This window comes from Astyanax mexicanus, chromosome 19, assembly GCF_023375975.1.
Source record: "Astyanax mexicanus isolate ESR-SI-001 chromosome 19, AstMex3_surface, whole genome shotgun sequence".
In the NCBI taxonomy this organism is placed as follows: domain Eukaryota; kingdom Metazoa; phylum Chordata; class Actinopteri; order Characiformes; family Acestrorhamphidae; genus Astyanax; species Astyanax mexicanus.
This window is the reverse complement of record NC_064426.1, coordinates 5,921,606-5,948,897: the sequence shown is the minus strand read 5'-3', so window position 1 is coordinate 5,948,897 and position 27,292 is coordinate 5,921,606. Positions and strand designations below refer to the sequence as shown.

The 27,292-nt window shown below is 38.5% G+C and overlaps 1 protein-coding gene across 4 annotated transcripts in view; it reads left to right on the top strand.

Moving 5' to 3' along the window:
* The window catches only part of rbfox1 (RNA binding fox-1 homolog 1), a 463,109-nt gene that overhangs the window by 168,820 nt on the left and 266,997 nt on the right, over positions 1 to 27,292 (top strand). Inside the window, exon 1 of one of the 4 annotated variants that reach the window (XM_049467920.1) lies at positions 8,153 to 8,782. The exons of the other annotated variants lie outside the window; for them this stretch is intronic. Coding sequence (XP_049323877.1) covers positions 8,765 to 8,782 — 18 coding nt within the window. The 5' untranslated portion in view covers positions 8,153 to 8,764. Of the gene's footprint in view, positions 1 to 8,152; positions 8,783 to 27,292 lie in introns of those variants that run through there. 4 annotated transcript variants of the gene reach the window in all.

The following is a 27,292-nucleotide window of genomic DNA, read 5'->3' as shown; positions in this document are numbered from 1 at the left end:
TAATGTTAATGTAATAATATTGACCGCATAAATATAAAAGCCAATTTTAAAAATGTAATATAAATTAATAACAACATTTTTTTCCTTTGCTTTTAAAGCAATATATCTTTCACACAAGTTCACACTCCTATATTAGAAGCACATCTGGCCAAGCCGAAAAAGCAGCAACGTCCATAATCAATAGTTTTGATTAGAATATGGCGCTTTGAGACAGGCGGCTCATGTCCAATTAAGCGAGCGCGGGGCAGCAGCAGTAATGAGGCGGCTTTTCTCCTGCACTTTGATAATTGCTGCTCCTTTCCTCAGAGGACCGAATCCGAATAGACTCTCGCAGCCTCCATTTTCAGCTGCTAGTTATGTGGTGGGGTTTTACAGGGCCAGTCCAGGTTAAGTGTTTTTCTGAAGGGGACAAACAGCGGCATCCACGCTTTCCATCTAAACAGACCTGCCTTTAGGTGCAACTTTATTTCCAGCTCCATTACATCATTATAGACTCCAAATGAGCCTTCCTGCTTTAGCCTGTACGAGTCTGGAGTTGTTACTTTTGGTTGTGTTTTACATTCAGTGGGCATTACTCAGTGGGTACATAACATATTACATATCTGATTTTTTGTTTTGGTAATACTGTATACTGTAGAATATTAACTACAGTTGTTCTATGATCTTATAATTTACTGCAGTGTTTAGAGTAGTTTTCTATTATACCACAGTTAGTTCCCACCCTGCAATGTGATTGGCTCAGAGGCTTTCTACGAGTACCGTTATCAGCCAGTAATGCACTGTAATCGAAGCTCTACATGTATTACTCCGCCTCATACAGATAACCTAGCAACGATGCAGCGCTTACAAACCAAACAGCACAGCTACAAACAAACAGAGCAGCAATGGAACTGTTTTATTTCATCATAGCGTTTGACTATGACCAAACATATTATATTTTCTCTTTCCTCTTTAACTCTAAAAACTTCAATAAACAGCCATTACAATAACAGCAGTGCCAATATTATCCATTATAGCACCCACTCTCAATGTATAATTGCTTAAATGTTTTCATACTAGGGCTGCACAATAATTACTATATTTGTTAATACTGCAGTATGTATCACAGATTAAATACTGCAATGTCAATTCTTTCCAACATCATGAAGCTCTATATCTGTCACAGTCCAACATGCCCACATCTCATAGTTTTTGTCCAACATGCCCTAACAGTCTTTAAAATGTCATATTTTATTTGACAACATGTGTAATAATGCCCTGATAAGTATAATTCAGCCTCTGACCTAGTCTTAGAGTCTTTGTAAAAGGCAAAATCCACCGGAGATCCTATGTAAACCTAAAGTTGCACACACACAGAGGTGGGTAGTTCAGGTCCAGAAAGTAATAATCCACCCTGGGACAGCAGAGACTCCCAGGCAGTTGGAACAAAACCCCGGGTGGATTTTTACTTTTTAACTAGAATAAACAGAACTGTTTTAAACATACACCTACCTATCTCAGCTGTACTTCGCTGGTGGTGTTCCATAGACAAATTCTAATCATTTGTCTCTTAGCTCTGAATAACTGGTCAAAGCAAATAACACTGATGTGTTATTTGCACAAATAACACAGGAACAAACTGCCATGATGTTTCTAGCAATATGTATTCTGCTAAAAAGTGGATTTTAGTGGATGTACACCTTAAACTGACTCCTTAAATACTATTTATTTAATGGGGATTGTTTTGGTGGTCTACTAGGTCTCACACAACTGTTTAAGGAACGCTTAAATGCTGTTTAAAATCTGATGGGGACCATTTTAGTAATCTACCAACTCTTACACAAATGTTGCAGGTCTTGCATAGTTGTAGTAGGTCAATTTTGAGGACTCTTTTAAATGATGGGATACATTTAAAAGTGTACTAGGTTTTACACAGTTGTCACAGGTCCCCACAGTTGTCACAGTTAAGGACATATTTGGTTGTCCACCAGGTCTTACACATTTCTGACACACTTAACTGTTAACTGCTGTGTTTCACATTTGTCGCATTGAGGGATAAGGGTTCCAGACCTTACCGGGTCAGACTTTTGGTAGCACAAGGGGACAATACTCAGTACTGAGCAGAGAGGGGTTCTTTAAGATATACAGAAGAACCACTTTTGGTTTCATTTTTGTGCTACAGATGTATGAGTGTGAAAAATATTTATATGAAGATAATGTTCTTTAAGCCTTTAAAATGCTATTAATTAACCAATAAATAAAAAAAAATCCATCTTGGGACTAAAAGTGGTAGTTCTGTGACTTTACCCCAAGAATAATTTCTAGAACCATTAATTTTAACTTTAAACTTTTACTTTTATCTTGTAGGACTCCTATCCCTGTCCTAGATGTGTCCTATTCCAGTCTGTAGCTGACTCTTCCCGGGCTCTGATTCTCGCCCCAGCCACGCGCCCAGGCCCGGGGCCGAGGGTGTTCCGTTGCGTTCTTTGCCGAGGCTTAAATTAAGCGCTTTCATTCTCCAGGTTAATCTTTTGATAAGTCAATAATTCTCGCTCTCTTTTCTCCGGGAAGGCGTCCGTCGCACTCCCGCTTGCTCTCATTATTTAATTTGACCTCTAATATAACTGCATACGCACAGCAATTTCACCGTGCCTTGCCTCCACCTCGCACAAACACACACACACACACACAAACACACACACACACATGCTCTCACATGAAGCTAAAAACAGTTGCAAACACTCTGCAATATCCACTCCTGTCCCCTTCTATTACAGCCTCTTCTGCTGCATGTATTTCTATTACTCGCAGGTTTCTCTCAGATACCTGGGGAATAGCGTCTGAATTAAAGTCGATCCCACACCTCCCACCCCCCTCACCCAAACACAGCTGAAACGCTGTAATTAGAGGCGTCTCAGATGTGTTTATTTGGGGTATTGGGCAGCAGGAGCAGCAGTGGATAGGGATGTAACAATGTATCAGTATATTGCGAACGATATAAAAGTGAAATCTCTTAAAATGTTTAACCCTTGTGTGGTGTTCGGGTCTGTGGGACCCGTTTTCACTTTTCATCAAATGATACTAAAAAAAAAAAAATTTCTAACTCATTGGCATTGGCTCATTTTTTTATGAAAAACATATATCAAAACACATTTTCGATAAACACACACTGTACACCCCCCCCACACACACACATTTATATTACATACAGTATGTTTGGCCAAGGGATAATAAACATTGCTTCATTTGTAAATTTGAATCTAAACAAATTTTCTACTCATATCTTGAGTTTAATTCATTTTCTTTTACATTTTATTAAAAAACTAATAAAAAAAAAGAGTAGCACTTTTTGAAAGAAATGTAACATAAGAAAGGTAAAGGGCAAATATTAACCATGTAAGCTGTTTATATTGCTTGCAATTTAGGTGAAGAAAGCATGTGTAAAGCATTTTAATGTAAAACTGCTTAATTTTGCTGAATTAAATACAAGTAACAAAGTAAACGAGTAACAAAAATATGAACACCACACAAGGGTTAAATCTGTGTCTCTATATTTTTTTTGAAGTCATTATTCGTGATCATTTGTTCATACAAAATACAATTCAAGCTACTTACAGACACTATATAATATAATATAGAAAAAATAAATAACTAGTAGTCTAATATTGAGATTAATAAATATTGAGATTTCTCAATCAAACTGCATAAAAAAAGAGTAGTGCAATTATATAACATTTTCTAAAGCAGTTTTATATAATAAAAATGATATTTCCTGCTCTTGGGCCTCCCTTTAGAATCAGAAAAAATAGCTTGCACTATTTAGCCACTTCTCTAGAAGGACACGCTTTACACATGCATTTTTGGACAAGCTAAAATAGAAAGAGAACCCTTACTAAAAGTGAAAGGAGCATGAGCATCAGTGGTCTGAGACATATTAGAGTGATATTTAAGTATTTTACACTAATATAAGCTTTACCAGAGTCCTGTAGTTTAGTCAGCATTGTTTTGAACCCAGAGTTGTTAGTGATATAAATGCTGTTCTTCTTATTACAGACAGTGAGGCATTACAACGATTTTAAAGGTAAAATGGTAAATATGCTACATAATGTTGATCATGTCATCAAGAATCAGTTATAACAAGGTTCTTAACTGGTATCAGTCATTGGTCTCAATTTAAACATACATATGGATGAAAGAGTGAACTGAAAAGAAACAAGACAACTACATGTATAAAATTCAGTGAAAAAAAAATATATATAAAAAAAAATCTCTAAATCTTTAAATAAATAAGGCCACAAAATGTAATTTTTTACTTTTCTGCATATCTCTGCATTCAGAAAACATTAGTATGAAACTCTCTCTGTCTCTTTTTTCCCAATATAAAAGACAAGTACAACATTATTAAAGTTATTACCATTTGTTTTTATTTTTAAATCAAATCCAAGTAAATCGAATGACAAATCTACTCGACCTTAAATTTTCCCTTGAAAAAAGAAATAAAATAAATTCCTTCAGTTTCCTCCTCCAGTCAGACATTTGTGTTATTTTTTTTATAATTGTGAATCAAACTGTGAATCAATCAAAATATATTATTATTATTATTATTATTATTATTATTATTATTATTATTATTATTATTATTATTATTATTATTATTATACATTATGTATGTAGTGTAAAAAGACTCTGAATCACACTATAAGATTCTATTTGAACTGAATCATGGTAAAATATTCTTATGGTGAAAGATTTCACAAAGCTCTCAGCAATCATTTCCTTAAGAATTTAAATTTAATAAAAACTATGTTGTTTTGATATTATTTTACTACTGTGTCAATGATTGACTGAATCAATCTTTTTAATTTATGTTTAATTAAATCAAGGTGAAATGAATCATTTCTTTAAAATAATTAATAATAATTTCATTGAAAATTTCATTGAAAAGTGTTTGGTGTGTTGTTTTTCTCTGGATTCCTGTAGTAAGCAGATAATTGAGTGAGTCACAGGTGTGAATGAAAAGGACAAAGCCAGTGATTTTAATCATAATATGTGATGAATCATTTCAGTCAGTATTTTGTTTTTGTTATTATCTGTATTCTACTCGGTTGCAAATGATTCATGAGTCAAATTCACATATTAAAAATGACTCACATCAAAACATATTAAAACAAATGAAGCAGTGTTTTTTTTTTTTTTGTAGATCTGTAGGTCTACTCCACTAGTGTGTATGAATCATCAAATCACGTGTGTTTATGCGTGTGTGTGTCACCACATAACAACTGACCAACTAAACCACTAAATCATTGTGAATCAAATTTCACATGAATCATTGTTTAACAGGCCAGGATTTTATTATATCGCAAAATTTTGAGAATTTTTATTCAAGCATTACATGAAAATTGTTCATAGAAGTATTTGTCATAGAAAATATAAAAAATAATTAATTAAATCTTCTAAATATTTCTTCAAAATATAATGAATAAAATCATACAATTTTCTCTTTCCAGAACTTCATTTTAAAATCAATATTTTCCTGAATACAAATTAAACAGTTCACGTCTCCAAACCTTTAGTTTCGTTATGTTTGTCTAGTTTTTACGTCTATTTTCAAACCTGCAGAATTTGGGTTGATTCCTGTTACTGATCTGGAATTATTAAGTGGAGTAGAGAGAGAAAAGGCAGTTTTTCTAAGTGTCCTGTAGGAGATTTCAAAACCCTTAAAATAACCATTTTAATGCAGAAAAAAAGAGTTTTGTATCACCTATACCTGTAGCCCATTTAAGGAACAAGGCATTTTAATTAAAGAACAATTTTTTCTAATCTGTATTTAACTGTAGAGTGTGAGTTCAGAATAATGATTCAGAATCGAAAAGAATCAAGCTGAATTGATTCTTCTGAACTGTGTTATAACTGACCTTTTTTCACAATGAATGAATCAGATGAATCAGGTGTGGGGGGGCTGCACGGCTGTGGCAGTAGCGTGCTGGAGTCAGTAGATGGCTGTAGAAAGTGGCAGAGCTGGCAGAGAGTCGAGGCGAGGCGGTGCGTCAGAGGCAGAGCGTGGAGGCCTTGGCCCCGGCACACGCCGCTGTTTTATCTCCACCACATTCACTCCAGTGGGGAGGGGGAGGAAGAGGAGGAGGAGAGGAGGAGGAAGAGTAGGAGGAAGAGAGGGAGGGATAAAAAAAAAAAAGGAAAGAGAAAGTCCAGGCAGGAATCAGGTGCGATTTCTGGGCTTAACGCAGCTCCTCATTTTTTTTGGGACTTCTTTTCATCCCTGGTTTTGATCTTCTTTCTGTTTTTCCTCCGTTCTCCCTCTTTTTTTATCTCCTGCCTGATTCACGCACATCTGAGATTATCTGTTGTAAGGAGGCGGATGGCTGTTTGTTTGTTTGTTTGTTTGTTTGTGCGCTCGGTTTCCGGATGCCTGTCCTCCCACTATCCCACAGGACGGAAGCCCGGGCTTTTTGATTCCTCTCTGATGTTGGGGGGGTGGAGTGGAGATGGAGGGATGGGGGGGTGGTTTTATTTCTGAGCTGAATGTTTCTTTTGTCCATTCGTCAAACAGCACATGAGGGTTTGTTCATTTATTTATTAGGATTTTTTTAAGGATAATTTTTTTTTTTTGAGGGGGATAATTATTTTATTTTAGCCAAATGTTTCAACATTGTTGAGGACGGGGGGCGGGGGGGTTGGGGTGTAAAATAAGCACTTTATCAGTTTAAAGAATTTGAAGAACTGAGAATTTTTGTTGGTGTGGAATTTATTTATTTATTTATTTATTTATATTTATTTATTTATTTTCTTCATTCATCTATTCTTTGGACAATACCTGATTTTTTTTTTTTTTAACCTGTATTTATATGTATCTAAATTTTAGCCAGATACGTCCTCCATCTGTTTGTCAAACTGCATCTTTTTGGATTTTTTATTTTTATTTATTTGTTTATTATTTATTTATTTATTTGTTCATTTATTGAGCCAAATGCTTCCTTTTGTGCAGATCTTCCTTTTGGGGAGGGGGGGGGGGTACGTTTTTATTAGCTTAATTCTTCCAGGCAGGAATGGGGGTAGATTATATTTTATTTATTTATTTTATTGTATTTCATTTTATTTATTTTGTTTGGTGAATGGACCCTCCATCAATTTCAGATGTAGCCTTTCTTTCATTAGTCAGGCAGCACTTAAAGATTTTTACATTTTTTATATTTATTTTGCCTTGTTTCTCAGGCAGTTCATGAGAATTTTTTTTATTATTATTATAATTTTTTTATTTTATTTTTTTCAAGACATTTCTTTGACAGCACCTGGGGAATTTTGGGGGCTGATGGTTCATTCTTTAGACAGCATGTGGATTTGTTTTCTTACATATATAACTTATTAACTGATTATTTATTATGTTTAATTGATTGCTTGGTTGATTAGTTGATTGTGCTGGACGCTTTCTCGGGCCATTCTTCAAACAGCACCTAAAGTATTTATTTATTTATTTTTTAAATTAATTTATTTATCAGTTAGTATTATTTTTTATTTTTTATTTTTTTTGCGGAATGCCTCTTTTATCCGTGCCTCAGACAGCACCTAAAAGTTTTTTTTTTAGATGATTGCTTCCTCCATCTGCTATTCAAACAGGATCTAAATATTTTTAATTATTAAATGTATATCCTTTACTGTTTTTTTGTAGTTCTGGTTGTAGTTCTGGTTGCTGTTGTTTTTCCTCTTCTTCTGCTTCCTCCTCTTTCTAGACCCACTTTAGTTATAGTGTCCCCCATCCAGCCTCGCCCTGTACACCTGCCGTCCGCGATTTTGTAAATAGTGGTGTAGTGGTGTGTGAGCACTGGGGTGTGTGAGTGTGTTTATATGTGTGTTGTAAAAAAAAAAAAAGCATCCCTCCATCACCCCACCTCTTTCGTTCTCTCTCTCTCTCATTCTCTCTCTCTTTTTCTCTCTCTCTCTCTCTTTCACTCTAATTCCTTTTTTCTCTCTCTAATTCTGTCTCCCTCACTCTTCTCTCTCTCTCACTCACGTGCTCTCACACACTCCCTCTCTCTCTCTCTCTCTTTCTCTCTTCCTTCCTCTCTCTCTCTCTCTTACTCACACACACAGTCTCCCTCCCTCCCTCCCTCCCTCTCTTTCTCTCCCTCTCTTTCTCTCCCTCGCTCCCTCTCTGGCACTTTGCGAGAGCACTTTTGCTGGACTTGCTCGTCACGCACGGATCTTCTCATTAAACAGATACGTCAAGAATGGTTGCCTAAGCAAGGACTGCCAGCGCGAGAGTGAAGGGAGGAGAAGAGAAGAAAAAAGAGAGAAAGTGAGAGAGAGGGGGGAGAGAATAAGAGAATAAGACACAGAGAGAGGGAGAGCACTGAGGGAGAGAAAAAAAGTGGGGGGAAAAAATAAAAGAAAGAAGAAGAAGAAGAAGAAGAGGAAGTCTGCTGGAAGCGTTTCCATCCCGAAGAAGATCCTGCTCTTCCTCCGAGTGTCATCCTAATAAGCATTTTATACTGATCCATATAAATTATAGACACGGAGAGCGGAGACGCCACTCGTCCGGCTTTTTGCTTCTGCTGTAGTTTCTCGAACTTGCCGAAACTGAGGAGACTCTGTATCACTGTCGGGAGAAGAGAAGAGAGAGACAGAGCGAGAGTGAGAGCGCGCGAGAGCAAGAGAGAAAGCAGGAGAGAGCGAGAGATCTGGAGAGAAAGAGTGTGTGAGGAAGAGGAGAAAGAGAGAGAGAGCGAGAGAGAGAGAGAGAGAGAGAGAGCACACCTGACCCTCACTCAAGATGATGATGTATTTGTGGGTATGTAACATCTGTCTCCGTCACTTGTCAGGTTTCAGAGTGTGTGTGTGTGTGTGTGCTGCTTTTGGAGAGTGCATGTGTGTGTGTGTGTGTGTGCTGTATCAGTGTGTGTGTGTGTGAGAGAAAGAGTGTGTGTGTGTGCGCAGCCTGCACAGCCTGAGCATCTGTGCCTGTGTTTGCAGTACTGTACTGTATATGCTTGTTGTCATCTGTATGTGTTATTATTGATGTGTGTGTGTGTGTTAGGTGTGTGTTAGGTGTGTGTGTGTGTGTGTGTGTGAGTGTGTTTTCATGTCTGCCTAATAAGCTGAGCCAGTGTGTGTAGGCGGTGTGTAGTTTTGCAGGTGAGAGCTGCTTGGTTGTCAGTGGGGTGTAATGAGGAAGCTTGTGCATTATTCCCATTTTTTTCTGATTATTCCAAATATTCAGATTTTTCTGATTATTCTTTATTTTAATTTTCAATTTTATATCAGATTTTATTGCATGGTGACTCAAGTCACACTAGAAGCAGAAGCTCTTCCAAAAGATAGTGTTTTTTATTGTGTTAACTTGTGTACAGAAGCTTCAGGATCATGCTTTGGTTTCTTACGCTTGGGATTGCAGAACCTATGCGTTTGATTCTCTATTATTTTATGAGTAATTGATAAATATATAATAATTAAATGAACATGATTGTTCACACAACCCGTATTTAACATTTAATTATTCAAGACATATTTAATATTTCAGTTTCTGCTTCTTTGGTTCAAAAATGAAAGACGCTAGGATAATGTTGCTAACAACCTCTAGACTTCGAGTTTGCTGCATTCCTTCGGAATACTTCGGAAGTTAGATATCCGAGCTGGGAATGACGTCACACCCAAGCAAAAATTTCCTACTAGCTTAACCCTTGTGTGGTGTTCGGGTCTGTGGGACCCGTTTTCATTTTTCATCAAATGATACTAAAAAAAATATTTTTTCTAACTCAAACTCATTGGCATTGGCTCATTTTTTGTGCAAAAACATACATCAAAACACATTTTCGATAAACACACACTGTACACCCCCCCCCCCCCCTTACACATTTATATTACATACAGTATGTTTGGCCAAGGACTAATAAACATTGCTTCATTTCTAAATTTGAAACTAAACAAATTTTCTACTCATATCTTGAGTTTAATTCATTTTCTTTTACATTTTATTAAAAAACTAATAAAAAAGAGTAGCATGTGTAAAGCATTTTAATGTAATTAAATTAATTTTGCTGATTTAAATACAAATAACAAAGTAAACGAGTAACAAAAATATGAACAACACACAAGGGTTAAATAAACTCAAATGCAGCATTAAACACCATTATTTCACTGTTTTCATCTCTAAAAAAAGATCCATATCAAAATGGTTTAGAGCACGATATAATATATTAAAAATAAACTGGACATTTTTTTTAAATGTTAATATACACCATCTAACTAAACAAACTAGAGTACCAGTAAAAGTTTGAACACCTTAAATTCATTATTTTAACATGTTCTGCATTATAAAGATTAATACTAAAGTCATTCAAACCATAAAGAAAAACATATAAAATTATTTAGTAAACAAAAAAGTGTTAAACAAACCACAATATGTTTTATAGTTAGATTTTTTGGTACCACTTTAAAATAAGTCTCCTTTATAAAGGGTTTATTAATAGTTTATAAAGGAGTTTATTACTAGTTATAAATTAAGTTGTAAATACTTTAAAAACACTTTAAAAATCACTTAAAACACATGAATAGACACATGAAAACAACAGTGAGAATAGCCTTTTTAACATATGTAATAAAATAATATAAATAATAAAAACAGTTATTAACAAATATATGACTAAAGGAAAAGACGAAGACATGGTAAGATAAGTATTTAAGAAGATCTGAGGTTTAACAATATAAACAAATGTGAAATCACTACAATTTGGAACACAACATGTAACTTTTGCACTTCCTATTTTTGTGTTTTAACTGCTTATTAATGGTTTATAACCTAATTATTAACCATTTATAAACCACTTTGTAAATTATGTATAAGTATAAACTTTGTGAAGGAGCCTTATTTTAAAGTGGTACTGATTTTTCTAAGTAGATCCTCTTGCTTAGATGACAGCTTTACACATCTCTGGATTTTCTCAGCTTTATGACATAGAGTCATCTGGATTGGCTTTCAGTTAACAGCTGTGCCTTTTTTTCTTATTTCTTACCCTCTTAATGTGTTTTAAGATTTCAGAAATCAATATTTGGTGGAGTTACCCTAGTTTTTAATCACAGTTTTAATCCTAGTTTTAATTACAGTTTTCATGCCTCTTGGCATCATGTTCTCCTCCACCAGTCTTACACACTACTTTTGAATAACTTTATGCTTTTACTCCTGGTGCAAAAATTCAGGCAATTTAGCTTGGTTTGATGGTTTTTGATCATCTGAGGTTTTCAATTAGGTAAAATCAAAGAAACTCATCATTTTTAAGTGCTCTCTTATTTTTTTCCAGAGCTGTATATTAAACTTATATATAAAGTACACCATGATCTTTGTCCAAGCCACGTGCTTTTCTTTGGAGCCAACTGTGTGCACACAGTTTACACAGCACATACACAGTGGTATAAAAAAGTTTGGGCACTCCTGATCATTTTTATTATTTTACTTTATAAATCATTGGTTGTTTGGATCAGCAATTCCAGTTAAATATAGTACACAGCAGAGGGACACAGTGATATTTGAAAAGGGAAATGAAGTTCATAGGATTTACAGAAAGTGTGCAATAGTTCATTAAACAAAACTAGACAGGTGCAAAAATTTGGGCCCCAACAGAAAAATCAATAACATCAATATTTAGTAGATCCTACCTTTTGCAGTAGTAACAGCCTCTAATCGCTTTCCATACTGTAGCTTCCAATGAGAGTCTGGGTTCTGGTTGAAGGTATGATACTAAAAGAAAAAGGAAAATGGATTTTTTTTTATTGGAGCGTTTATAGGAGCAGTAGAGAAATAAAATACAAAACTAGAAATACAAAGCATGCAAAAAGTGAGTTTTGCATCATATGTGCTAAGTATTTCCAGGCTTTTGGATGGGAGTGTTTAACACAAGCCAGTGTGCAGGAGCTGTCCATGGTACCTGACTATAAGCTGCAAGCATGGCAACCTCTACTGTAATAACTAGTCATAAGTATAAATTTTGTAGATTTATTAGCTTTTTAAAAGGCATTACAATGGGTTAAAGATACATATATATATATATATATATATATATATATATATATATATATATATATATATATATATATATATATATATATATCGTTCTATTGTACTATATACCTCACTCTACCTCACTAAACCACACTATACCTCACTCTACCTCACTATACCTTGGTCTTTTTCAGTATACCTCACTCTAATTCATTATACATCACTCTACTTTACTCTTTCTCGTTCTGTTTCACTCTATCTCTCTTTACTTTTTTCTACCTCACTTTACCTTATTATATATCTCATTCTACTTTGCTCTACCTAACTCTAACTCTCGCTCACACACTATACCTCTCTCTACCACACTCTTCCTCACTCTATTGTGCTCTTCCTCACTCCACCATGCTCTACCTCATTTTACCTAGCTATACTTCTCATCTTCCTCGTTTTTTTTAACACTGAGAAGCTGGAATGAAAACGATTTTTTTATGATGTAAGGAGTAGAGAGTTCAGACAATTACTCCAGTAAAGTAGAGATACTCAAAAAATCAATTTAAGTAAGGTAACAAAGTATTTGTACATCTTTACTTAACACCTCTGCTTTTAAATATGTTCTAAAAAAGATTAATTCAGGTGTTGGTACGGTGTCCTAGTTTTTTGCCCATATACAGTATATGGCATAACCTGTGTGCTGGAGGTTGGTGCTCCTCCTCTCCGGGGCTCAGAGCTCAGCACTGAGTGGCACTGAAGCGCAGGCTGCCACGTTGATTCATAACTGCGGGGTTAAAACACAGGAAGTCTCTTCGGAGCGCTCTAAGCGAGTGTGTCTCAGCCTGCTCATTATCTGTCGCTTCACCTGCCATTATCGCTCAGAATCAGCCCTGGCCGAGGAAATCTCGCCGCGCTTAATTGCCCACGCAATAAATTTAAAGCGCCCGCACGACTCCCCCACCGTGCGGGTTTATCAGGAAATTAATCTCTTTTTAACCAGTCTTAATCTGATGGGCAGTTCAAATGACAAAGGCAGGGGAAGAAGAGAGCGGGAGAAATTTGTCCTTCACATTATGCATTATCCAGACCTCTTATGAGAGGTTCTTTCTATTTGTTCCAAAGAAACGGCGTGGGATTATCACTGGATTTCAGATGAAGCTTGTAGCTTGTAATGTACGTGTAATGAGTGCTATCAGCTATTATACAGAAAAAAAAGGTGACGAATTAAAGGAGGAGCTAAAAACACAAGGGCTTCAGAGACCTTTAGGCTATCAGAGCATCTGAAGAGGGACTTGACTTGATAGTGCCACAACAGAAGTCTCTGGAACTTTCTTTGATGGGTGGAAGATGGTTTTGTTGAGGTTGTGGACCCTGTGGTTTCTGAAACCTACAACTCTGTTAGCAGCAGATATTTTACCTGCTGTAACTCTTATAAGTTGTGAAGTAGGACCTCCAAGGACCCTTGCATGGAGTGAGACTTAGACACCATTGGTTAGGGCTGTGTATTGGCAAGAACTTGGCGATACGTATTATGACTGTGTTTACACAGCAGGTAAAAGTGGCCCAAATTCTTGATTTCTTCCATTTTTTTTTTTAAGCTTTGTATTTTCCTTTTATGCTAGAACTGCATTATGTGACCAAATTTCAGCCATTGTATTAGAAACATAGTTGCAAAACAAGCATCCCAGTTAGATATTCTACCTCACTCTACCTCGTTATACCTCGCTCTTTCTCACTCTACCTCACTATACCGCTCTAATTCCATATACCTCAGTCTACCTTACTCTACCTCTTTCTACTTGGTTCTACCTCTCTCTAATTTGTTCTACCTCACTTTACCCTACAATACCTCGTTCTACTTCACTCTACCTTGCACTAGGTCCCTCTAACACACTATACCTCATCTCTACCTAATTTTAATTCACTATACCTCAGCCATTCCATTTCACCCTACCTCTCTCTAACTTGTTCTACCTCACTTTACCTTAGTATAAATCATTCTACTTTGGTCTACCTTGCTCTAGCCCTCTCAAACAAACTATACCTAACCCTACCTCACTATACTTTACCTCATTCTAATTCGGTATACCTCACTCTACACTGCCCTACCTCATTTACCTCACTCTACCTTACTCTACCTCTTCTAATTGGCTCTACCTCTCTCAAACTTGTTCTACCTCGTTTTACCCTACTATACCTCATTCTACTTCACTCTACCTCCCTCAAGCTCTCTGAAACACACTATTCCTAACTCTAACTCACTATACTTTACCTCGTTCTAACTCACTATGCCTCGCTCTACCTCATTTTAATTCAGTATACCTCACTCTACCTTTTTTTTACCTAATTTTACCTGACTCTAAATCACTATACCTCACTCTACCGCATTACCTTGTTTAACCTCACTTTACTCTACCTTGCTCTAGTTCTCTCTAAAACACTCTACCTCACTCTACCTCGCTCTTCCTCACACTACCATGCTCTACCTCACATTACATCACTGTACCTTGTTTTATCTTACTTTACCTCGCTCTACCTTTCTCTACCTCACTCTGCTTCCAGTCTTATGTCACAGTTTGCATGCAGCATGAAGGTCTCACTCTTCAGCCCTCGTGTTTATAAGACCTGTTACATTGTTCACATTGCTGCAACTTGGATTTGCATTGGTTTTCAATAGGGTTTATTGAAGTTACTGTGTCAATATTGCCTAGGAGAAGGATTCTTTCTGGTGGTGTCTCAATAGTGACACCAATTCTTAGACTGTTGTGCCACTGAAGCACACTCTAGAGAATACTATTGACAATACATTTACTTAGCTGGGTCCCACTTTATACAAAGTGTCTCTAATAACTGTGTAGTTACATGTTGAGAATCTGTTGTATCTATTGGTAAAGTACGCATTGTTACAGGTTAATTTCAGATTACAGGTTATTCAATTTTATTTATATAGTGCTTTTTACAACAGAAGTTGTCACAAAGGAGCTTTACAGAGAAAAACAGATCGAACTAGTCAGTTATATATAACAGAATATTGTCGCCATTTTTTATGATAAAATCTGAATACGGATTTTTAGTATTCAATAACAATCACAACCCCCTAATTACATACCAGATTTTATATATAACACACACATGATTACATGTGATGTAAAAAAATTCACACACTGTGAAACATGAAAGTGCGCTCACTCAAAATAATGTACTACATTACTAAATCTGTAACAATGCGTACTTTAGTAACAATGTTATTACATGATTATTAATGTGTAACTACACAGTTATTAGAGACACCTTTTATAAAGTGGGACTATTTAATGATATCTGGCTTTAATTATATTATCCAGAGTGACTTACACTTAATTCTCATCACACACAAATAGAAGAGTGTACAATTTTAGGATTAGTACATTACACTTCGCCTAAAGTTAAAACAACAATCTCAGCTGATAAGGAGTATAAGTAAACAGTCACTTTAGAATCTGTATTATTCTATAGAATCCCAGTGCAGGGATATATGAACAAGAAATCTATATTTCTCTTATCTATATTTAAATGACATAAACTTACCAAATTTGAACAAATTTACCAAAATAAATAAATGGTTAGCTTGCTGTTGCTAAAATGTGCTGAGCACAGTGTTGCTGTAGCTAGCTAGGTGGTTTGTGTGGTTTCTATGGGGTGCTATGGGAGCCTTGTCTAAGACCCCCCTGGCCTAGAACTGTTATATACATTATTCTGCAGAAATCAAAAGACTCACCAGAGAATCTCAAAATGCCTGATGTTGTAACTACAGAGAACTAAATATTTCATATTAAGAGAATGAATATTAAATGTTTAATTGGAACATGGATGGTCTTGGAGGAATATGAGCTGCAGAGAAAGTCATGGCTGAAATTTCCCCAGAGGTGCAGATATCACTCTGCCGAAAGATGAACACTCCCGCTTCTATCATTTTTTTATCCTAAGACGTGCAGATTTACTGCAAATTGAGACCCTGTTTCAACAAATTAGAAATGATTTCAACGTATTTTATGCTGTCATACAGCCTGACTATAATTGTGAGGGGGGAAAAATCAACACACAGGATATACAGGATATGGTAGGATCTTTATCAATTAATCATTATTTTCTCCATATCAGCTGTGGGGATCGGGACCTTACTCTACTCTACCTTGCTCTCCCTCACTCCACACCTTTCAGCCTTGCTCTTCATCACTCTACTACCTTTTTTCTTCACTTTACCACACTCTACCCTCACTCTAATACACTCTACCTCACTCTGCCTTGCTTTATGTACCTCACTTTACCTTGTTCTCACTATATCTCATTCTGACTTACTCTATGGTGCTGTATCACACTCTACAATTACTCTACCACATTCTACCTCACTCTACCTCACTCTGCCTTGCTCTCACTGTAGATAATTCGACCTCATTCTACCTTGCTCTACCACATTCTTCCCCTAATCTAGCACACTCTACCTCTGGTTCTACTCTATTTCACTCTACCTCTGTTTTACCTTTTCTATGCTTCATTCTAGACCAAACTAGTTCTCAACACCTCACTCTACCTCACTCTACCTCACTCTACCTCACTGTAATGTCATTCTACCTTACTCTGCCTTTCTCTACCTTACTCTACCCTTACTCTACCCCATTCCACCTTATTCTACCTTACTCTGCCTTGCTTTACTTACCTCACATTACTTTGCTCTCACTGTACTTCATTCTGACTCACTCTACATTGCTGTATCACACTCTGCAATGCCACATTCTACCTCTCTCTACCTCTATTTTACCTCTTCTCTACTTCATTCTACCTCTCTCTACCTCTACGCTCCTTCACTCTACCTCTACTTTACCTCCTCTCTACTTCATTCTACCTCTCACTAACTCTCAACACCTCACTCTACCTTGCTGTACCTCATTCTACTTTCCTGTAACTCACACTGCGTTCCTTTACCTCCCCTCACCATGCTCTGAATGGTATCATTTGATACCTTTATTGTCAAAACAAGAAAAAAAAGCCCAACTCCAAAACTAGGGCTGTAATGTTGCCAGTACTGGAGTACTGAGTGTTTTTCAGAGAGCGTATTGGGTAATGCTTAAGGCTTAATATATTAAAGGCTTTAATATGTTGCCATATTGCCTGTCTGAAAGTCCTCTGCTGACTCGTCCAGTTGTGGCCCACAACGAGTCGGTTCAGCCTCCATTTTACATCTGCGAGTATTAGTGTAGCCACAAAGCTTATGGCAGGAGAATGAGGTTAATTTTACAGACTGCTCCCTCGCTCTGCCACAGGGCCTGGCCGGCGCTTGTGGCGGTCAGAATAGCCCCACATTTTGCGATGTGAATAAATTCATAGAACTGGCAATGGAGCCACGATATCAACAACAAGAACCCTCACAGTCATCCCCCCTTTACCTCTTACCAACACCACTCCCCCCCCCTTTACTTAAATGGCATTGCATTAGTCCTCTGTTATGCTCAGCTGTCAGTTGGAGACGGTCCAGTTGAGATGTAGACGCTGAACGAATCAATGCAGCAGAAAAGCCGCCCGAGCGGCCCTGGCCCAGGCACACAGAGCGGTCTGGCCTGATGGTATTGCCTCTCTCTCTCTTTCTCCCTCTCTCTTTCTCTCTCTCTCTCTCATCTCCACTCGCCCCTGCCGCCTGAAAAGTGCTGCAATAGCAACTTCTGTCCCCTGTCGGAGTTGGCTTTCAAAAGGTGCTATGAAAGCAGTTTATTCAATTGATTGATAAAGGTTGCCCTCGATTATAATCCACATAGCCAGCCTGACACCGGGGGCGAGGTTACCCGCCTTCTCGACTTAGCTCCAGGACCCGGGCGTTCAGACTCGCTCACACGTGTCAAAAGTGTTAATTTAGCATGGATGACCACTACCGAGCCACACGACGGGTTATATTTAAAAGGGTCTTGTCAGACACCATGACCTGTATTTACCAAGCTAATGTGAGATTGATGTTCTGAGCTCAAATGCAGCTCTGTCATGATATCGTACACAGTAATATGGTCATCATTTTTTAAATTTCACATTGGGATTATATCAGTATTAAAGTGTATTAGTTTTTCTAATTGAAAAAAGCTGTAGAGTTTTTTTTTGTAGACCATGTTTACTGGTCACAGGTTAGTCCCTACTTGGTTAGATTGGCACAAATAAGTAGGGCACACTGTGTCCTTCACCAGGTACCAAATTAGCCCAATGGAGAAGGAAAAAAGTATAGCTGAGTATAGTTGAGTCAGGTTGTGTAGGCACCATGCAATAAAAACATCTCAATAGAAAAAAAAATGGTTGGAATTCGAACTTACAACTCTGATCACAAGCCTTTAAATCAAGTTGAGTGGCATAAAGTTATCCAAAAGCAGTGTGTTAGATTGGTGGAGGAGAACATGCCTAAAAAGATGCATTAAAAAAAAGACTGTGATTAAAAACCAGGGTTATTCCACCAAATATTGATTTCTGAACTCCTAAAACTTTATGAATAATGTTTTCTTTGCATTATTAGAGGTCTGAAAGCTCTGTTGTTGTTGTTGTTTTTTGTTGCTATTTTAGACATGTCTAATTTTCTGCAAATAAATGCTCTAAATGACAATATTTCTTATTTGGAATTTGGGATATTTGTTGTTTGCAGTTTATAGAATAAAACAACAATGTTGATTTTACTCAAACATAAACCTATAAAAGTGAAATCAGAGAAACTGATTCAGAAACTGAAGTGGTCTTTTATTTTTTTCCAGAGCTGTATTTCAGTTAAATTTAGCATTGGATCAGCAGCAGATATGGCATTTGTTCATGCCTGAAGTAAGTATTTGGTTAATATACAGTTCCAGCTTAAACTACTGCACTTCTACTGCACTTCTTAAACTTCTAGGTTACAGCTTATGATTTGTTCAGACTGAGGTCGGGTCACATTCTCACTACAAGTGAACTAAGATCACCTATACTCTCAATTTTCGGTAGGGTTGTTTTGGTCCACACCTGAATGTATTTACTGGATTCACACTTGCCCAAACAAACCTGAATCTGTTTAAACTGGATTAAAAGTGCAAGTGTAAAATCACCCTCAATTAGCTGATATTATTCCTGCTTTACATTACTAAAATGCTTGATATCATATTTGTGCTTTATGAAGTTTGTAAGAGTCTGGTCTGCTAGACGGATTTCACGAGGGTCCATCTGTGGAAGCCCTGTGGAAGCCCTGTAACTACGAATGTGTCAAATTACAATTCTATAAATACATAGAGAAATTAGGCTGAGGGATTCATGGTGTAGGCTGCACTACATGACGTTAAAGCATGACAGTTCGGTTCACAACAAGGTATTTATATACCGTACAATTCAGGGGGTTCCTCTGTTGGGCTGCCAGTATCAGCAGGGTTTAGCCAAGGGCGGCTTGATGTGGGTTACCCTGGGTAAAGTTCTCGTCAGGTTAGGTAGGTGTCTTCTCGCTGTGCTGCTTTATACGCTACAATTCTTTTATTTAATGTGAGCGATTGGCATGTTTAGCATGTCTTTTATTCCAAATTATGAGTTTATTTGATTTATAATCAAGAGAAAGGTGGATGATCACAAGCCATCAAACCAAACTGAACTGCTTGAATTTTTGCACCAGGAGTAAAGGCATAAAGTTATCCCCAAAAGCAGTGTGTAAGACTGGTGGAGGAGAACTTGATGCCAAGATGCATGAAAAGACTGATTAAAAACCAGGGTTATTATGAATATGAACTTGTTTTCTTTGCATTATTTGAGGGCTGAAAGCTCTGTTTATTGTGCTTTTTTTGTTATGTCAGCCATTTCTTATTTTCTGCAAATAAATGCTCTAAATGACAATATCCGCAGGGTTTAAACAAGGGCGGCTTGATGTCGGTTACTCTGGGTAAAGTTCTCTTCAGGTTAGGTAGGTGTCTTCTTTCTGTGCTTTATACGCTACAATCTTTTATTCAATGTGAGCGATTGCAGCAGTATTTTATTCCATTCCCGGCGTGTTTAGCATGTCTTTCACTCCAGCTGAGGCTCGGCAGGCTTGTGTGCGCGCGTGTAACTCTCTAATCTTAGCCGTGGAGGGCCGATGAAAGGTATTAATGGTAATGCCAGGGCTGGCTCAGATTTAAAAATTGCCCCTGTGATAGAGCTTTACAGCGTATGACAAATCAATGCATAGCATTTTCATAACAAATTACTTTGGCATTTGGAATGCCAGTCCATGACCACGGTGGGTTGCTGACCTGTGACAAGCGGGGCTGTTGTATTTCATTATGCTGCGCTAAGCCTCGCCCACTGCTCCCACTCGTTTCTGAAAGAGAGACTGAGAAAAAACGAGAGGGCTTTCTTGTTCAAGCAGGTTCCTTCATGATTCCAACACTAGGTCCACTAAAAAAATGACATGGTTCTGTTCCTCTGGCCTGTTTCACGCCCTGGATTGTGGCCTAAAAGTTGTCGTGATGTTTTTCTGCAAAATCACTGCAATGAATTTTGATTGTTAGATGTAAAAAAAGTCAAGAATTAGACCTGAAGGGAACAAAACCGAGGTTAAGAGCAAGACCTGAACTTCTAGAGACTAAGACTTAGAGGGGATTAAAAAGTAAAAAATAAAACAGAGAAGACAGACATTTAGGTAGAATGAGACAAGAGTCAACACTGCGAAATAGATCAAGAACAAGTCAAGACTAAGACCTGGAATTACAGAAACTCAAAAGATTCAATGGATGAGACAGAATCAAGACTAAGGCCTGAGAAAAAAGTCAAGTTTAAGACCTGAAGTTATAAAAAAAAACTATGAAAGACAGAGACCTGGAGTGGAGAATACAAGGAAGATTCAAGTCAAAGACCTGGAGAGGACAAGAAAGAGTTAAGACTGAGACCTGGAGTGTTAAAGACTGAGATAATACCAAAACCTAGATGGGTAGAAATTAAGTCAGAATAGAGACCTGAGTAGATTGAAACAGAGTCAAATACTGAGACATAGATTGAATGAGGCAGAATTAAGTGTAAGACTTGGATGCATAGAGACAAAGTCAAAACCTGGTCAACAAATTCAAGACCTGGAAGGAACAAGACTGTACTAATATTGACACCACTAGTGGCCAAATACAAGTTAAGGACAAGACCAGGAGTTCTAGATACTGAATCAAGACATAGTATTAGAAACAGAATCAAGACAGAGACTTGGAGTGATATAGACACAGTCAAGACTAAGAAATGAATGGTTAAAGACAATCAAGACAGTCAAAAGATACCAGGATTGGAAGAGACAGCATTGAGTCTAAAACCTGGATGTGTGGAGACAGATTCAAGTCCAAGATCTGGGTGTGTAGAGACAGATTTAAGTCCAAAAACCTGGAGAGGACAAGACAGTGTTAAGACCGAGACCTAAAGAGGTAGAAACTGAATCAAGCCTTAGTAGCAGTAGAGACCGAGTCAAGACTGAGACATGAATGGGTAAAAATAGAGTAAAGAGAGTCTTGGATGGTTCTGAATGGGGCCTAGGAAGACAAAGACCTGGATTTGAAGAGAATGGGTCAAAACCAAGACCTGAAGTGGGAAAACCAAGCTAAGACAGAAACCTGGAGTTGTAGAAATAGAGGCAAGAGGCAGTGGTAGAGACAGAGTGGCCTAGTCAAGAACTGAGATACGAATTCATAAAGTGGAGAAAGTGTCAAGACCAAGACCTGGAGTTGTATGAACTGAGTGATGAACTATTGATCTATTGATGACGAGATGACTGGAGGTCAGAACAGATCTCCAAATTATCCGACAGGTCTGGTGGAGTATTCCCAGTATGCAGAGGTCAGTACCTACCAAAGGTGGTTCAAGGGAAGGGCAACCGGTGAATTGGCAACAGGCTACTGTTGTGCAAATAGTTTGAAAGAGTTAACACTGGCTATGAATTACTGTAGAGCTTATCTATGTTTGGTTAGACAGGTGATTTTTAGCGTATATTTTGTATATTTACTCAAAACTGACCTATTTACAGTCAGTCTTTTACAGAAAATCACTTTTTTTTTCCACTTTTTTTCCCAGTCAAAAATCTTGTAGTGTGTAAGCCTTATCTGAGACCCCTCAAGTCTCAAGTAGTGTGCATTCCACCCAAGTTCACAAGCAGGCAACAGGTCACTGGCACTGAATGTCATGTAGTGTGACCAAAACAGGAACTCAGAGCTTTCAAAAGTCATGTATCGTTCTCTAGGTACAATGCTCTGCTGTCTGGGATTGGATTTCAGGGGCCAGAGGCCAAATGACTCGCCGTGTTGATAGCTATAGCTGTTTATTCACATGACAGTCCGGGCTGTGATTATCTGCTGTCGCAAATAATGTTTTATTTTTTATTTTTTTGGCTTGTGTTGTATAAAAAAAGATGACTGATGGCAAAAGAGCGGGCCACACTTCAGGATTAAATGGCGAAGTATCAAAGCAGCATCTCTGCAGCGACAGATCGGGTTTTGACAGGTATCAAAGTGCTGGTGGAATGCTTTTTATGTTGGCCTCTTCAAAGATCAGGCATTGTCTATTCCCTGTTGGCCAGCAAAGCCCTCTCGACATCTTCTGCATCGCTTAGTCTCTTTCATTCTCTTTCATCTTTCCAGATACTGGTTTTGTTTTGCGGCATTATGCAATTCTATTACAAATAGCATAAAAGTAATAGAATTGGGCTGCGTCTTATCTGGGTGCGCTACGTGGGTATTAGCATTTTTTTCTAGCTTTCCGTCGACGGCGTTTCCGTAAATCGAAAAATAAAGAACACTATGTCTAGCAAGCCTAGCATCATGAATCTAAAGTTTATGTCATAATTCTTGTTTTTGTTGTTTTGTTGTTTGTTCTTTTTCCCAGAGAAAGATGGGCTAAAAATTGGCGTCTAGGCTTTTCAGACCAGCCTGCTTCCGCTGAAGGATCGCCAGCGTTCCTTTCTGGTCTGTTACACCGAGCGTAGACTGAAACGACCGCCGGCGTAATGAAATTTGTTGCCGCAGATAAAACCAAGGAGCAAAGGCGCTGCGAGCTCTTCCATAAACAGGCTTTATTATATCAGTATATTCATCACCATAAAAGAATTGAGTCCATCCACATATGGCAGGGAGCTCCGCAGTCAGGCGCTTTTTTTTCCCTGCTTCGTCTTCTTCGTCTTCTTTTATTGAGCCTATAAAACGCAATACACCAGCGGAGGCTCATACCACAGAGAGAAAAGGAGGGTGGGGGGTTGGCGGGGTGGAAATCACTTTAGCAGCCGGCAGCTCCGAGCCCCCAAGATAAAAACGGACAGGCCGGGAAAACACCTTTGTGATAACAATTGCAGCCGGGCAGCCTAATGCACTTGGAAGCCCCAGTAAAGGCCTGGATGAAACTGGAGATTATTGTCATTTTGAGAGAGATCAATGAAGCTTTGCTAATAATTCACTGTAGGGGAACCTCTGGGGACGTGGCATTTATCTACAAATATCAGCGCCGACCAGACCAATTGCCAGGCTCTCGCCTCCAGTGCCTGCACCAGTTCAGTTGTTCTGCTTAATATCGAATGCTTCCTCTTGACCAGGGAAGAGAAGAGGAAAAACACCCCGATCGTTTACAGCCCCTGTAATGACCGAGCGTCTGTTTGTGTGTGTGTGTTTTGAATGGACTTGCTGTTGTTAATGTGGAGATCGCCGAGCGCGATCGAATGACGTAAAGGCCCAGTACGCCTTTCTAAATGTCACCAGTGAAGCCGGCCCGTTGAGAAACATCAACATTTCTAATTAAAATGCGTTTATTTATTTGTTTGTTTGCTCGCTTGCTTCTTGGCCGGCTCGTATCAAACCTGATTGGACCGAATGCCAGTTTCAGCAGTTTCAGTGCTCCTCTTTATTACTAAATTACAGTGCTGGGATGGTTTGCATCTGAGGCAGTTAGTCAGAACTATACCATTATATACCATTAAAAAAATAATGCTAATGATTTGCGCACAATTAATGAATGTACAGAGATCAAGCATAACATTATGACGTCTTCTTTGTTTCTACATGCATTATCCACTTTTTATCCTCCAATGAGCATAGAGTATAAGCGCACTTTGTGGTTCTGTAATAACAGATGGTTGTCCTGTAGTTCTGTTGTCCTATCATTTCTGTTTTCTTTAGGTGCATCTAAAAAATCGAAAAAAAAAAAATATCATTAAAAAGTTAGTTTATTTCAGTAATTCAGCATGATTTACGAATTCAGTATGACACGCAGTATGCCAGGTCCTGCTGGAAAATGAAATCCTTATCTTCATAAAAGTTGTCATCAGAGTGAGGCATGTAGTGCTGTAAAACCTTCTGGTAGACGCTACACTAATACCACCACAATACCACCACATAGCAGCTATAGCAATTCATTGTTTATTATTGTTGTGGGTCATTTTGAGCACTGGTGTGGTGCCGATTGACATAGTAAACGCACCCGAGGAATCCTATTCATTTTCAATGAGAAACGTTGGTTGCATCAGATGCAGCTATTTGGTGCATCATGGTGTGACAAAAAGTTAAACCAAGGCAAAGTTTATGCAAATGAATCCATCCAACATGAAGCATCTATTCAATCAGAAGGCAGCAGATGTTTGCCTTGTATGTGAAACATTTTAGTCGAACTCGTGTCATCAGGGTCGCGGTCCAATACACTACCACTGTCCCAGCTAGTGAATTGGGACATGGCCGGGAAAAAAAAGCTCTTATAAGGAGATAGGGAAAACAAGAACGGGCGGAAACGAAAGTTATGCACAGCGTGACAGAGAGAGAGGCAGGGAGGATTGTAAACAAAAGCTCACCAGAGAAGAATTGTATTATTATTATTTTTTTTCATTATCGTTCATTTTAGTTCAAAAAACCTCATGAGCCAGATGTTTCATGCTTGTGGGCCACATCTGGCCCACGGGCCGCTTATTGCTGACCCCTGGACTAGAGGATGATCAACACAAACTGTGCAGCAACAGATTTCGAGCTTCTGTCTCTGACTTTACTTTATCTACAAGGTGTTTATCTATCTATGTATTTGTTTGTTTGTTTGCTTACTTGTTGGCCATCTCCTATCAAAAGTGATTGGCCTAAATGTTTCATTGCTCCTCTTCTAAATTACAATGCTGGGATGGTTTGCATCCTAGACAGAAACACAGACAGTAAAGATCCCGCTAAAATTGCATTAACGATTTGAGGAAAATAAATGAGTGTATGTCTTTCCTGATTTCATGATCCTCCCCCCCATCATCTGGGAGTGTACACTTCGTAGTTGTTAATTTAATTGCTGATACCCCCCTCCTCCGAATTCCCAAAGAATATAAAGGATTAATCATCCAGTTCATTTCAACCCGCAGATATGGCCCTAAAGTGAATTGCAGCTTCACCAGTTTAACCCTGTCTGCCCCTGAATGTGACAAGATTAACATTTTCAATTAGCAGTGCGTAATTGCGGCGCGTGCTCCGCCAACCCGCCTTCGCCCTCCGAGGGGGCAGGGGCAGATTCACTTCATCCCGTTTATGGATACACCCCCCTCCCCACTCCCCCACCCTTTATGGGACACCTTTGCAGCTCGGTTGTCGCTATTGATCTCACATGTCTGTTAAAGGGGTTGTGCGATGGAAATCTGGAAGTCTATTTTCAGGTGTTGTGAAGTTATCAGCAAATATGTCGTTTTCTTTACCCAAAATAACCTTCTCTACAGCGCTATTGGGGGTGATACATTTCCCAGGTATGGTTAGCAAACCTTACTGAAGCTCAAGGATTACCTGTTCTGCAGAAAATCAGCCAGCTTGCCTGTTTCCATGGCTGCAGCACATGGCTGTTTGCATGCTGTTGTGTTCTACACCTGACAACCCTGATTGTGGAAATGGGACTGGGGGAATGATGGTTATAGGCAGAATTAGAGACTACAATCTGCACACAGGTTGCTGTTCTGTACAGCGCAGTTCAAATAAGAAAATACAGACTAAAGCTCTGCTGTTAAGAGCTTCCAGTGCTTAAACTCCTAGAATGATAGAACTCCTAGATCCTAGAATGATGTCTTAGATAGTTTTTAAAGTATTTAAAGTACATTTCACACCTGTAAGAGTAGGAAATCAAGTTAATTTTCTCTAAATGTCGCTTGAAGGTATGTTTCTTTACAATTAAGCACAATTTCCCAGCAAACCTCATTGGGAATGGCTTTCCCATTTAAAAAAGAATAAAAAATCACTGTAGTTTCCCTTTTTTACGTGAGCGACCTCTCAGGACACGTTCTGTCTTGTATATTGTTGGAGGTATGAGTCCTCGCTGCTGGGTGCGCGTCTGAAAGTGTGGATAAGCAGATAAAGTGGTTATGTGTGTGTGCGTTGGGAGGGGTTGGGAGTGCACATTAATGTCAGCAGGAGAGAGTGACGATGTAAAAGCCAGCACTTCCCCTCTTTTCTCTCTCTCTCTCTCTCTCTCTCTTTCTCGGCGAAGGCGTTTTGGGTTTGATAAGACGGAGCAGTATCAGCAGTCTCCGCCTGCCTGGTTTTTTTAATGTCTGTAAAGGGGCAGATATTGATTTCATCAGATCAGGCTGCTGCTGTGGAAATGTATATATATATATATATATATATATATATATATATATATGGGGTTGTTGGGAGAGTGACGATGGGGACGATATAGGTAGAGCAAGGTAATAGATATGGTGGAGCCTGGGCCCTTTTTAGGCCCCGTTGATGGAAGGCCCCGTGAATAAAGAGGCCGACAAATATGGAGGGGTTTGTGTTTTGGAGATAGGTGACTGATTTCACACTCGGTGGTTTTCCGCCGTGTCCCTCGCATGCCGGGATCAGAGCTGATAGCGGCGCGGCCGCGTATCGGCCTCAGATTCGCTGCTTTCCTTCAAGGTGCGCCCTATCGTTCTGGCTAGATAATAGAAGCGGTAGCTTTTCCTCTTTTCTTCTTTTTTTCCCGTCCTCCGCGAGCCGCCGCTGGCTCCATGGCTCACTGTCAGCGCCGCTTTTGCGCCAGGCCCGCGTCACATGCCAGCGCAGACGGCTGCAGGTATGAGTTATTGTCCGGATGGCTGCGGAGCGAACGGATGGTGAGAATAAACTGTTGTTTATTTGCTCGGCCATCCCAGCGACGCTACCGCGGCCTAATCCTTTATTGATGTGAGCTTTCTGTTTGACATTTCCCAGCTCAAAAAATAGGTCCAAAAGCAATTGTCCTGCCTACGTGATTCATAGCGTTCCACAGACTTAACTCTGCTCCAATTGTATGTAGATGGAACCGTCTCCTTAATCTGCATGAGAGGCATTTTCTGCATTTTTCCTTCCCACGTGTGAAACTTTAAGTATTGTT